Source organism: Ranitomeya imitator, chromosome 2 (genome assembly GCF_032444005.1).
Source record: "Ranitomeya imitator isolate aRanImi1 chromosome 2, aRanImi1.pri, whole genome shotgun sequence".
Taxonomy (NCBI): domain Eukaryota; kingdom Metazoa; phylum Chordata; class Amphibia; order Anura; family Dendrobatidae; genus Ranitomeya; species Ranitomeya imitator.
The window spans coordinates 269,930,831-269,945,830 of record NC_091283.1 but is presented as its reverse complement, the minus strand read 5'-3'; the positions used below and the strand labels follow the sequence as shown (position 1 = coordinate 269,945,830).

The 15,000-nt window shown below is 45.9% G+C and overlaps 1 protein-coding gene across 1 annotated transcript in view; it reads right to left on the bottom strand.

The window, feature by feature from the left end:
* Positions 1 to 9,383: 9,383 nt before the first annotated feature.
* The window catches only part of HELZ (helicase with zinc finger), a 56,048-nt gene continuing 50,431 nt past the window's right edge, over positions 9,384 to 15,000 (bottom strand). Inside the window, exons 28-31 of the mRNA XM_069749174.1 lie at positions 14,784 to 15,000; positions 14,191 to 14,710; positions 10,336 to 10,588; positions 9,384 to 10,121 (exon numbers count right to left, since the gene is read on the bottom strand). Of these exons, the coding sequence (XP_069605275.1) occupies positions 9,778 to 10,121; positions 10,336 to 10,588; positions 14,191 to 14,710; positions 14,784 to 15,000 (1,334 nt within the window). The 3' untranslated portion in view covers positions 9,384 to 9,777. The remainder of the gene's footprint in view (positions 10,122 to 10,335; positions 10,589 to 14,190; positions 14,711 to 14,783) is intronic.

The following is a 15,000-nucleotide window of genomic DNA, read 5'->3' as shown; positions in this document are numbered from 1 at the left end:
CCCTGCTGGTGTGATATCAGCCCTGCTGTATCAGTAAACGTGATGTCTTTGGAGTTTTATTATTTCATTCTTGCCTGATGACCACACGCCAATCACTGCACCCAACAGGTTTCTGCAGATAATGGGGGTGATAGTCCAGCACTGGGCGGAGGGGGAGGATAAGGGGGATCTGTCAGTAAAGAGAAATATCAGAAAACAGGAAATCCTGGGGACAGCAGTGATTGCTGCACTTCACCCACCCGATACACGTCTCGCCCTCCTCATGCAGCCTTCCTCCAGATGTACTCCACCCACCCGATACACTCCAGCTGCTTGACACACACCCCGTCCTCCTGACCCACTCCACCGACCCTGCCCTCCAGACCCACTCTGCCCTCCTGCCACATACGGCTCTGCAGGCCCACTCTGTCCTCCAGTCCCACTCTGACCACCTGACAGGCTCCACCCTCCTGACCCACTCCACCCACCTGACACCCACCCTGCCCTCTTAATCTACTCTGCCCTCCAGACCCACCTGACACACTATGCCCTCCTGACACACACCCCACCCTCCCGCCACACCCCGCCCTCCAGACCCACTCTGTCCACCTGTGGAGACACGGGAGGGGGGGAGGTCAGCAAGAGCCCCGATCCGCTAGCCTGGACCACATGGACCAGGGATCGTCCCGCAGAACGCCCGCTCTCATTTTAACGTGGGTGTAACGCTATTCAGACAACATAGGGTAAGGGTAACAGTGTGGCAAAGCTTTATTGTACCACAAAACAGGCAAATAACACATAGAATAGTCCCAGCACCAATATGGTGCACATTACATAGTCTCACCCTTCCGTTGACTCACCAGGATAATGCCAGCTGTTACGTCAGAGCTCCCAGGGTCGTCTTCCCCACCTGTGGCACACATACAGCGTAGGAAGATGACAGTCCATTGAGGTGCGTGGCCAGGTGACCGGAGGGTCCCAACCTGGCTTCTCCGGACATCTCCATGGAGCCAGGCAACCAGCGAGTCCCAATCCTGGCGTTCTCCAAACGTATCCATGGTTCAGTAATGGTCAATGGAGCAGATCTGTATTCCTCCAACCCGGGGGCTGAAGTCCCCTAAGCTGGGATCCTGTAGAATGATAAATCTGTGTCCCTCGTTATGGAGCCATGTCTTGGCTGCAGTCCAGTAGAGTCCCTGGATGTTTGGATGTCTTGGCTGAATCTCTGGCTGTCTCTCTCTCTCTGTGTCTCTCTATATAGAGGCATGTAACCTCTTTTTATAATTAACAAGTGTCCTTCAATCCAGCATCACAGATAAGGGGAAGAATGTTGACGACCAACTCGCATTGTTTGATTTTGTAGTCTATTTTCATAGATTTTCCTCCTGTTTCGAATGCCAACTGTCCGGCCTAGACAATGCGTAATTAGCATATTAGTAAACATCACTAGTCATCAAGGATAAGAGCACAATATGTTACATGAAATGTCAAAATACAAGTCAATATCACAGTCTTACACAAGCAAAAGTCTTTTTTTTTTTTTGACGAACCAGAAACACACACATAAATTCAAAAGTCAACATATAGATAAGGCTATTCTTTCTGGCTTGAAAAAAATAGTTATCTGGTTAATTAAGATACAATGCTGTGTCTCCAAACGACCCGACACACTCTGCCCACCTGACACCCCACCCTCCTGACGCACTCTACCCTCCAGACCTACTTCGCCCTTTCGATACACTACACTCACCCACCAGACGTACTCTGTGCCCACTCAAAACACTCCACTCACCCGACATGCTCTGCCCAACACACTACGCTTTCCTAACACACTAATCCCACTGGACACTCCACCCACTCAACACTTTCCTGACACACTCCCACCCTCCTGACTCAGCTTTCCCGACCCACCAACGCACTCTCGACACTGTACTAGGGGCACAAGCGGTGGGATATCAAGTCTCCAAGAGACACAAGGAGCTGTAATAAATGTTCTATCTACTATACAGTGTGCTGCCTCTCCATACTACACAGACCTGTACTACTATGCTATATGCTGCCTCTATATAATACAGACCCATTATCTACTGCAGTGTGCTGTCTTTCGATACTGCACAGACCTGTACTATCTACTGTGCCATATGCTGCCTCTATATACAGAACTGTTATATACTGTATAGTGTGCTGCCTCTCCACACTGCACAGAATTGTATTATGTAGTGTATAGCACAATGCTTCTCCATGAAACACAGTGTTAAAAATCGCAGCCTGGGAGGTCGCATAGATTCACCCACTGATCTTTGTGTTGAAAAGCTCTCTGCTGCCCCCTATCATCCAGACAATTACACGATTGACCAGCGATCAACAGAGGAGGCCACGGCTACTTCCACTAACAGACCGGTTACATATCACAGAGATGATTTAGTTTAGCCAAATGAGAGCACTTCGATTGGAGATGTTCAGTGAACAGGATTCATGCATGCGCTGATATGTATCTCTCTACAGGAACAAAGGTCATGTGTCTTGACCTTTTATCAGCATCTGAGTTACCCCCACACACACCCATGATTACCTCATGTGTGCCATGTCATGCCAGGTCAACCCTTCAGGATTTTATGAAATTCCCAACTTATATGATATTATGATATCTTCATTCCTGATGATCGCATAAGTTTGAGATCATCACCAAACTTTATTGGGATTTTACCTTGACTCAGAGACCAAATATGACATGGCTGTTGTCATCGATCTGTCCACTATTGATTTGTGGTTTATAGGCAGGGGTTACAGTTATGAAAAAATATGCAACTTCATCCCCGATTCATCCTGAAGCTGAAAATTTATGTCCCATCACTGTCAGATCTATATAAGCCCAAATATTCATAATTTTCTATCAGAGACCCCAAGTCTGGGGGGAACAACAGCTTCTTCCACTTCTTGATCTATGTGAAAACACATGTCCCTTTGTTATCCAACCCTCTGAAAAGACCATTCCTGCCTTAATTACCTATCCAATCTACAACCCCTGGCAAAAATTATGTAATCACCGGCCTTGGAGGATGTTCATTCAGTTGTTTTTTTTTGTTGTTTTTTTTTATAGAAAAAAGGCACATCACAGACATGGCACAAAACTAAAAACATGTTGCACAAAACTGGATCCAGTTGCTGTGCATACTCTGTGTGAACACTGCTGCAGATTATTTATTTGCACTGGTGTGCCAAGCAGCCATTCCCTGATTGTAGGCTGGCTGTCTTATTTGGTATTATCACACCTGTGTAGTCGCCATCTTTACTTGGGCCCACTGCACCATGAGAGTGCATTTGATTTGAGGCCTAGACAGGTAAGCACCTTTGCCTATTCTTCTGGGGTGTTTTTTCTAGAATAGTGGAGGTTTTTTCCTTTTTTTTTTTTTTTTCTTCCTGTTGTAGTTTTTTCAAAAAGTGGCTGCCTGCATGTTAATTAAGATTGTCACTATCCAACTATACCCAAATTTTCTACTTATGTCCATTGTACCAGTCTATCTCTAAGAGACTCAGGATATCAGCTCTTGCTTCTGTACTTAAAATCTGCGTGAGAGGGTAAGAGGGAGGGTGGTGAATGCCACCATCACAAGTTCTTAATATTTTCTATAAAATAAATAAGGCAGCACACTGCGGCGCTAAAACATGCAGACATGAAAATTGAACTGCATTACTGCACTAGAAATATGAAAAAATGAGAGCGTTTAGCACATAAATTGGCCAATTCATGTGCACCTGGTAGCCACATTAAGGCATCTCTCGTATACCAGGACCTAAACTTTCCTTTCCTTGCTGAGAATAAACGTCTTCATCTGAATGGGAACCTACTGTGAATCCTCTTCTAAGACTAAATTTCTCTCTCTCTGTGGAGGGGTAATGGACCTGCTGCGATTAATACACCTGTGGCTAAGAGGTGTAGGAGTGCTCAGTCAGAAGGCTAATGAATACAAATTTCAAAAAACTGACCGTCACATCCAAACATAGACCAAGTGTGAACAGGTGCTGAACCTAGAGTCACCAACTCATATACAGTCAAATAAATAAGGACCCGGTATATGAGAGATGCCTTAATGTGGCTACCAGGTACACATGATTTGGCCAATTTATGCGCTAAACGCTCTCATTTTTTATTTCTAGTGCAGTAATGCAGTTCAGTTTTCATGTTTTAGCGCTGCAGTGTGCTGCCTTATTTATTTGACTGTATACGAGTTGGTGACTCTAGGTTCAGGACCTGTTCACACTTGGTCTATGTTTGGATGTGACGGTAAGTTTTTTTTAAAATTTCTTACTATTTTCTGACACCTCCCCCTTTTTGAGGTACTGTGGGGGGCTGATTCGCAGATCACCTCACGTCCACCCTACCTGGATCGCACAATACCCTCTCCTTCTGGGATTTGGAGTTGGGCTTCTCCGAGGGGCCAATCGGCACCGCCAGAGAGGTTTGACTAGAGGTAGCCATAACTGACGCTAATGCCCCTACCTCACAGTAACCCTCCGGGACCTGTTCTGGGTCAGTCACTAGTCCTATTATCCATCTGGGTGATGAGGGTCCAGAAGGCAGGTCACTACCTGGGCTCTCAGACCATGGGTGACAACGCCTAGGTAGACTGTCTCCCAGGGGGATCCTGCTTTCTGATCGTCCTGACAGGTTGTGGGACATACTCTCCTACCAATCTGACAGACTTGAAGTCCAATTTTCCCACCCCTCTGAAAGGCCATGAGTACCCATTTCCCATCATCATGACAGAGGGTGGGACCCACTTTTCCCTTACTCTGACCGATTGTGGGACACACCTTCCCACCTCGTGGACAGGCTAGGGATAAGACTTTCCCTGCCCCCGTGTTACCTTGGGAGCAGTGCTCATCATGGGGCAGCCACCACTGACCATGTCACCATCTGTCGTGTCACTGGTCAGGCTGCATGGGACCACCTTCCTTGTGATCCCTGTGCTTCTCCCCATCCTCCCCTTTTACCTCTGGAGCCATGCTAATTATGAGGTAGCTACCACCGCTCATGTCAGTCCATTGTGACACTGGTCAGCTCATTGGGACCACCTCTGCTCCCATTGCCCTTAGCACTTTTGCTGGCTCCATTTAGGGGGTCCTCAGTGACATCACCCAGCAGTGTGACATGGCCGAGTCCTCCTGTACCACAGAACATAAAATCATCCATCACATTATGGACAGTGGCATCACATGACAGATCAGACCTGGGAAGGTTGTCAAGGATGTATTGGGCAACCAACCATCCCAGATCGGTCCCCAATAACACATTTGTGGAGAGGTTCTCGGACATGCCAACTTCTCTTCTCCTCCTCACCCTCCATCCAGGAAAACCAGGGCCATCAGTAAGAGATCGTGAACACCCCCAAACCTGGTGAGCCTTCTCAGGGATGAGGTCTTCTGGTAGCTCAAACTCAGGGTGGATGAGGGTTCGTTTTGCGCCGGTGTCGTTGAGCCCAATAGTAATGGTGTCACTCACAGTAACTAGTTGCAAATTCTCACGAGCTCTGCCAACCGTCCCACCCACAAAAATAGCTGCATTAGGCCCTGAGTCCTCAGGTGTGGGGTTCATCTTCTGCCTCTCTGGGAAGACGAGGCTGATGTGATCAGTTTGGTCGCGGCTATAGGACCAGCAGGAGTCAGATGCAGGCCGGGTGCTGGTTGACAGGGCAGGACGAAGGCTGGCTGGCAGGGGCAGTGGGGGTGGTTGTCGGCTTACCACCTTTCCAGCAAGCGACGACTGACTTCCACACCTCAGGCGTATGGTTGGCCTCGTAGGCGTCTGCAATCTGTGCAATCTTAGTGGCCTCCTTTGGTTCACAGTCCAGCAGTCGCACTTCCACAGGGCAAAGATGAAGGAACTGGTCCTTCACCATCAGGCTCTCGAATTCCTTGAAGGTGACCGATAGTCCCTGGATCCATTACCTGAAGTTGGTTCTGAGCCCGTCCACCACATCACTGTAGCTGTCATAAGGTCCATGCTGGAAGATCAGAACTTTTTCTGGTACACCTCTGGTGTTAGCTGGGACTTTTTTTTTATTAGGGTCGTTTGATGGGCTTGTAGTCTCCATCTTAGTCTTGAGCAAGACAAGCAAACACCTTGAGAGCTTTTCTTCAAAGTCCTGGGGTTAACCATGGGGTCCACTAGTCATTAGGCAGCTGCTACTGTCGGCAGGCTCTTTCACAATCCCGCAAATGCTCAAGACGGGGTTTAACGCTGTTGGCATGGCTGGACTCACTGTACTATGGCATAGATGTCTCCTTCTGGATTCGGGCTGATGGCAGCTGGTCCTGTCGCTCGTCTTGACGCTCAGACTCTCGGTACTGCTGAATGAGGTAGATGACCCTCAAGCATCTATGTCGAGTTGCTGCAAGGCCATCTGCAGGAGGGGGTCCTCACTATTCTGGTTGCTGGTATGGCTGGCACAGGTGAACCTCTGCAGCAGCGCCACCTGCACCTGGGCGGCCTACCTTTCATAAGGGCTCAGGTGATGGACTGGCTCTGCGGCACCTTGCAACAGTCCAGCAATCATTTGGGGCCTGGTTTTGCCCATGGAGTCAATCTGTCTTATTGTACAGAGGGCAATAAGGGTGTCCTTGGTCTGCTGGTTATACCAGGGCTCTTCCAATGTAGCAATCATTGCCAAACCAAAGATAGGACAGAAAAACAAAAGAGGAGGGGTGTAACTGCTACACATAATGTCCCAGGTAAAAAAAGAGTCTGATTCCTCAAAACTCTGCACAGAATACTCGCAAGAACGGCTGCCGAGACACACGTGTGGGGGCTCAGACCACCCCAGAAGGGGGCAATTCTGACCATGAGGCTGCTGACACACGTGTCGGGGCTCCGACCATCCCAGGTGGGGGCAATTTTGACCATGAGGCTGCTGAGACACGTGTGGGGGCTCAGACCACCCCAGGAGGGGGTAATTCTGACCATGAGGCTGCTGAGACACACGTATGGGGGCTCAGACCACCCCAGATGGGGGCAATTCTGACCATGAGGCTGCTGACACACACGTGTGGGGGCTCAGACCACCCCAGGAGGGGGTAATTCTGACAATGCGGCTGCTGAGACACACGTGTAGGGGCTCCGACCACCCCAGGAGGAGGTAACTCTGACCATGCGGGTGATACATGTGTGGGGGCTCAGACCACCCCAGGAGGAGGTAATTCTGACCATGCGGGTGATACATGTGTGGGGGCTCAGACCACCCCAGCAGGAGGTAATTCTGACCATGCAGGTGAGACACACGTGTGGGGGCTCCGACCACACCAGGAGGTAGTTCTGACCATGCGGGTGAGACATGTGTGGGGGCTCCGACCACCCCAGGAGGGGGTAATTCTGACCATACGGGTGAGACACACATGTGGGGGCTCCGACCACCCCAGGAGGAAGTAGTTCTGACCATGCGGGTGAGACATGTGTGGGGGCTCCGACCACCCCAGGAGGGGGTAATTCTGACTATGCGGGTGAGACACACGTGTGGGGGTTCCGACCACCCCAGGAGGAGGTAGTTCTGACCATGCGGGTGAGACATGTGTGGGGGCTCCGACCACCCCAGGAGGAGGTAGTTCTGACCATGCGGCTGTACCAATAAAACATCAGGGCACTTGCGGTTTCTTGAGTAATGTCACATTTTAATGTAAACATCAAATAATGTACCAAAATATGTACGGGGGGAAAAGAAAAAAAAAAGAAAGGAAAAAACTGGAAGCGGAACAAGAAAAGTTTGGATCTTTTTTTTTTTTTTTCCATTTCTTTTATAGTAGTTTTTTTTCTTCCCAGTATCATTGAAGGTGGGGGAAAGATTAAAGCCGGATTACAAACATTTATGCATGCAGAGAAAAGAAATCCACGTCTCCTGGTGAAAGAGTTATTAAATCTACTGAGCACAGACGCTCCGAAAAATCATCGGATTTTTGCCTTTCATAATGCGGTTACAAAAAAAAAAAAATCTATCAAATCATTGCAACCAACAAGCTACAAGTGTGATGCTGCAGCCGGCCGGAGGGTGAGAGCTGCACATCGGATCCCGCTCCTGTCTGATAAACTTTATGCTTTTATTTATTTTCATATTTTTTAAATATAATTTTTCTTTTTTTTTTCTTTTTTAATTTTACTATTTTTTTAAAATTTTTTTGCAAGTTTAAAATGTTGACACATTATTCTGTACAGAAAGCAGTGTCGCCGGATCGCCTCGTAGAGGTGTCCGAAGAGTAACAAACCCAAGCGAAGAGTATAGAAAAAAAATAAATCACAAATTGTACAAAAAAAAAAAAAAAAAAGTACAAAGTACATGCTACTGCTTTACAAAAAAAAAAAAGAAAAAATATTTTTTTTAGGCCTTTTTTGCTAATTTTTATATTTTTTTTTTTGCTTCCCCCGATTGAAACAATTTTAGAAAAAATGTCAGCGCAGCTTTCCAGAAAGGTTGATACCATCCTAAAATAATAAAAGGTAGAAATAGCAAAAAAGCACAGGTGGCAGCTCCTATTGTCAGCACTTAAGGGGGCAGCTTAGAATAAAGCGGAGCTCCACGGCCTGGGAAAAAAAAAAAAGCCAATATTTAATATATCGGTACGTGGGGCCGTCACCTTTTTATTTGGAGTGATTTTTTTTTTTCATTTTTTTTTTCTCCCCAAAAAAAAAAATTTCATTTATTATATACATTGTAATCCTTGTAATTTCAATTATTTATTAAGGACCTCCCCACTCCCTCCCCCCCCCCCCCCCCCCCGAGACAAAAAAAGATTAAAAACCTAAAACCAGACCAAAAAAAGTAAAATAAAATATTGACTTTTATAGCAATAAAAATGGGAAAAAATGATTTTTATAGTAACTATATTAAAAAAAAAAGATTTTTATAGCAATAATTAAAAAAAAAATGCAGTAAGGTTTTCACAATACCTGGACTTTTCTGGTACAGAAAACCAGTATTGGATGCCAACGTCCATCGAATAAATGTAAAGACTACTTACATTATTTTTTTTTTCTTTTTAAATACAACTTTGACAAAATTTTAATAATTTTTTTTTCCTCTGAGTTTTTAATATTTTTTTTTTTTACTTTGTCTTTTTTTTCTTAAAGATATAATTGTCGAAGCAGCTAACTGTAATGAGACATTTATGACACATTAAAAAAAAAGTTATACATAAAAACGGTCGTAAACCGGCCCTACGGCAAAAGGCAGAAAATTTTTTATTTTTTATTTTTTGGGGGGAGAAATTTTTTCCATTTTTTATTTTATTTTTTTTATTTTAACAGTTGCTACAAACTGTTACCGGCAGATGTATACTTATCTATTGTAAATATACATTCACATACTTTTATATTTTAATTTATATATTTTTTTTATGTTTGCGTCGCTGTTAGTGTGTCTGCAAAATTTTTTAAAGTTTTTTTTTTATTTATTTTTTTTTACATTTTTTAAAATTGAATAAAAAAAAAAAAAAAAAAAGAACAATCTGAAAAGTTTTGGAGATTGAAGTCGGCTACGAGCCGTAAGTGACATATGTGCATAATCGCTGAGGACACACAAACAAGGACGCATTTTTTTTTTTTTTTTAGGCACACCCATACAAGAAAAAAAAAAAAAAGTTAATATAAAAATAAGAAGAAAAAAAAAAGCTTAAAATTAGTGAGGCTATAGTTTAGTTTACTCGAAATCTAAAACAGGCTCTTTCTACAAAAATCGGAAAGAAAAAAAAGGATAAAAACAAAAACACAAAAAAAGGCAAAAAATAAAATGATAAAAGCGAAGGTCGGGGGGTCTACTTAAAATAGGAATAGAAGCCATTGTTACCTGATGAGCTCCCTAAGCTAAGTTCCTGAAATAAAGACAAGGGGTCGCTATTCTTTTTTGCCTGCTCGGGCGGGGGCTTGGGCTTGGGAGGAGCCCGCAGGGCGCTAGCGTAGGACATGGTGGGCTTATTGGCGCCCCCCGTGTTGGGTGGGGCGCCTCCGCTTCCGTTGGGTTCTACAATCTGCTTGTTGGACATGAGAGGAGGGAACTGGCCGAGGTGCTGCAGGACGTTGTAATTGAAGGAGTTGGACATCTGCATGTTCTCCGCCTTCAGATGCTCGTCCGGAGGCTTCGCCATTTTCTGTGGAGCAACTGGATAATCAAGGGTTAATGATGGGCGTAAATCGCAGAAAGAACGATCAACAGTCCTCCACAAACAGCGCCACCCACAGTCTGCAGGTCACGTGTGGTATTGCAGCTAAATTGCAATAAACTTTAATGGAGCGACGCTGCAATACCAGACCTGACCTGTAAGAATGGGTGGTACTGTTCTTGGAAGAAGAAAAAAAAAATCCATCCTTCATACCTAACATGTCTCTGGGCGTTGCTGATGGGTTGGCGCCATTACAGGGAATGTTCTGGTACGGGACTGACGATGCAGCGTTCACCCAGAGCTCGGGAGATGAGTAGTTATATGACGGGGGTTTGCTGGGGTCTTGGATTTCTTTACACTGACCGAGGGCTTCTGGACAAGAGGCTAATTCCTCCGGACCTGCGTGCCCCGAGCTGGCCGAGATTCTTCTTTGGTAGAGTGGCCGGCCGGGTCCTCGAGGTTCATACTGACAAAAAAAAAAAGGAAAAATTATTCCCATCCCAAAAAAACTGCAGATCGAAAGAGAACAATAAAATAAAAAGGAAAAATAAAGCAGCTAAAAAAAAATAAAAAAATGAAAAATAAAAAAAGGAAACCGAAAAAAAAAAAGTAGAAAAGAAAATGAAAAGAATAAAGTAGAAATAAAAAATGGAAAATTATACAATAAACAAAGGATAAAATTAGTTTAAAAACTGAAAAAAAAGGAAAAAAAATAAAATAAAATAGAAAAAACATAAAGACAAAATGGAAATAGAAAGGAAAAAAGTAGTAAAAATGGAAAGGAAAATGAGTAGAAATAAAAATTACAGAATAACAATTAATAAACTGAAAATAAAATAGGAAACCGAAAAAAGGTAGAATAAAAAATGGGCAATAAAATAAAAAATAGAAAAAGGTAAAAAAAAAAAAAAAGGAAAATACAAAGAAAATAGAAATAGAAAGCAAAAAGTAGTAAAACAAAAACATGGAAATAAAATGAATAAAGAAAACAATAAAGTAGAAATAAAAAAAGATATAGCAAAAATGGAAAAAAATAAAGAAAAAATTGAAAAAAATAAAATGAAAAAATAGAATAAAAAAAGGTAAAGGAAAATAAAAAGAAAAAAGTTAAGATAAAAAAATGGAAATAGAAAGGAAAAAAGTAGTAAAACAAAAAAATGGAAAATAAAATGAAAAGACAAAGTAGGAATAGAAAAAGAAAAAAAAATGGGAAAAAAAGTTAAAGGAAAAAAAGAAAAAGTTAACAATAAAAAAATGGAAATAGAAAGGAAAAGTAGTAAAACAAAAAAATGGAAAAAATAAACTTAAAAAAGGTAAAGGAAAAGAAAAAGAAAAAAAGATACAATGAAAAAATGGAAATAGAAAGGAAAAAAGTAGTCAAAATGGAAAGGAAAATGAAAAGAACAAAGTAGAAATAAAAATAACAGAATAACAATAATACATTGAAAATAAAATAGGAAACAGAAAAAAGGTAGAATAAAAAATGGACAATAAAAAAATAAAATAGAAAAAGGTAAAGAAAACAGGAAAATTCAATGAAAATGGAAATAGAAAGGAACAAGTACTAAAACAAAAACATGGAAATAAAATGAATAAGGCCGGCCTCACACTAGCGAGTTTTACGGACGTAAGAGCGCAGAAACTACATCCGTAAAACTCGCATAACATATGTCCCAATTATTCTCTATGCCCCTGCTCCTATCTGCCGTATTTTACTGATCAGTATTATACGGATTTCTACGGCTGTAGAAAATCGCAGCATGCTGCGTTTGTCACTGTATTGCGCAAATAAAACGTCAATGAAAGTCTATGGAAGCCCCAAAAATACGGATTACACACGGACCAGCAGTGTGACTTGCGAGGAATACGCAGCAGTGTTAGCGAGAAAAGCCGGTAATTCAGTGCGGTGTACAGTAAAATCACACTGACAGCTTACATTAGAATAGGTATATATATATGACAGTGAGACACATATATGTATATATATTAATGTTTCATCCAGCGCTAGATAGCTTTATAGCCGGTAATTCAATTACCGGCTTTTGCTTTCTCCTTCCTAAACCCGACATGATTTGAGACATGGTTTACATACAGTAAACCATGTCTTCTCTCTCTCTCTCTCTCTCTCTCTCTCTCTCTCTCTCTCTCTCTCTCTCTCTCTCTCTCTCTCTCTCTCTCTCTCGAGAGAGAGAGAGAGAGAGAGAGAGAGAGAGAGAGAGAGAGAGAGAGAGAGAGAGAGAGAGAGAGAGAGAGAGACAGAATAGACGGCAGAACCCAGAGGGGAACAGGATACACCACCGGCACAGCGGGGGGGTGTTTGGGGGGGTTCTTGGCGTTGGGGGACAGGATACACTACAGGGCCCAGCGGGGGAACAGGATTCACCACCGGGCCCAACGGGGGAACAAGATACACTACCGGGCCCAGCGGGGTGGGGGACAGAATGCACAACAGGACCCAGAGGGGAACAGGATACACCACCGGGCCCAGCGGGGGGACAGAATACACAACAGGACCCAGAGAAGAACAGGATTCACCACCGGGCGAAGCGGGGGAACAGGATACACAACAGGACCCAGAGGGGAACAGGATACACCACCAGGCCCAGCGGGGGAACAGCAAACACCACCGGGCCCTGCGGGGGAACAGGATACACCACCGGGCCCAGCAGAAGGGGGGGACAGAATACACAACAGGACCCAGAGGGGAACAGGATACACCACCGGGCCCAGCGGGGGGAGAGAATACATAACAGGACCCAGCGGGGGAACAGGATACACCACCGGGGGAACAGGATACACCACTGGCCCAGCGGCGGGACAGAATACATAACAGTGCAAGTGACTAGCACACTCCAAGATATCGTGATGCAAACGGGGGTTTATTTACATACAGTAAATCAAACGTTTCGGTCAATATAGGACCTTCATCAGTGTACTAGAGATAGCTGTAAGTCATAATAGAGCCCCCAATAAAGAGATAATTTGTGGGCCACAAAGCACAGTGGAGTCTGCCCACTGGTGTATGAAACTGGAATACACGCGGTGTCCACCGCAAGTGTAATAGTGCTATTACACTTGCGGTGGACACCGCGTGTATTCCAGTTTCATACACCAGTGGGCAGACTCCACTGTGCTTTGTGGCCCACAAACTTTCCAGGGCCTGTTGTCTTAGATGCAATTATCTCTTTATTGGGGGCTCTATTATGACTTACAGCTATCTCTAGTACACTGATGAAGGTCCTATATTGACCGAAACGTTTGATTTACTGTATGTAAATAAACCCCCGTTTGCATCACGATATCTTGGAGTGTGCTAGTCACCTGCACTATATATACCGGGGTTTGGGAACCCATGATTATGCACCTCCTCCTCTAGGCTGTGCTGAAGTATTTTCTATACCACAGAATACATAACAGGACCCAGAGGGGAACAGGATACACCACCGGGCCCAGCGGCGGGACAGAATACATAACAGGACCCAGAGGGGAACAGAATACACCACCGGGCCCAGCGGGGGGACAGAATACATAACAGGACCCAGAGGGGAACAGGATACACCACCGGGCCCAGGGGGGGACAGAATACATAACAGGACCCAGAGGGGAACAGGATACACCACAGGCCCCAGCGGGTGGAAAGGATACACCACAGGGCCCAGTGGAGGGACAGAATACACCACCGGACCCAGCAGGGGTGGGAGGGGGGACAGGATACACCACAGGGCCCAGCGGGGGAAGAGGATACACCACAGGGCCCAGCAGTGGGACAGAATACACCAGCAGGGGGGACAGGATACACCACAGGGCCCAGTGGAGGAACAGAATACACCAGCAGGGGGAACAGGATACACCACAAGGCCCAGCGGTGATCGGAGGGACACGGGACAAACCAGCAGGGGGACAGGATACAGCCCAGACACACCCGCAGGGGGACAGGATACACAACTGGGGAGGGGGGGGGGGGGGGCACAGGACACAAACCAGGGGGACACAGGATACACCAGCGGGGGGAACAGCATAGCCCCTCAAGACACGCTCATTACCCGCCGATGGATGGTCGGCCCTTACCTCTTCTAGGTTGTGGAGTGAAGAGGCGGACACTGCGCGGGCAGTGGCCGGGTGAAATGTCTCCTGCCCGGCGGGGGGCTGGTGGTTCTGTACATGGATGAAGGGGTTCTGTGGCGGTCTGTGCGGTAGTGGGGGCATGCCGTAGTGAAAGCCCTGCCCCATCAGCGGGTTCTGCTGCAGGCTGGCATAGGCCCAAGAGCCGTCGTGCTGCAGGTACTTCATGGGCGGCGGGGGCGTCATGTGCTCGGGGGGCACCGTGTAGGGGCTGTTGTACACGCCGGCGGCCATGTGCTGCGGGTACGCCGGGCTGGCGCTCATGTCCATGTCTCGGCTGCTCTCGCTGAAGTTGGGGAAGTGTCCGCTGTGGTTGGAGGAGGGGGAGGTGAGGGTCGGGGGGCTCCGGGGCTGGACCTGTCTGTACTGTAACAGTCTGGACTGCGGAGGGGGCATCTCCGCCATATCGCCCCGATTATCGCCGCTCTGCTCATGCTGAGAAAGTTCCCGCAGAAACTCCTGAAACCTGGAGGGAGAAGAACAGAAGAAATGATGCAGGAGCACAACCCTCAGCATGCGCTGCACGGAGCGGCCAGTACCTGGAGTACGTGATCTCCGGCTCCTCCTCTCCACTGCTTGGGATCTTCCAGCCCGGCCTGATCAGCTGCTGCTGGGCCAGACCCATTGCCTGCAGGTGGGGGTGGTGCGGGTACGGCAGGTTGGCCTGGCTCAGAAACGCGTTGTGCTCGTTCCACTGCTGTATCCGCGTCTGCTGCTGCCTCAGCGTCTCCAGCGCCACGTTACCGTGCAGGCGAT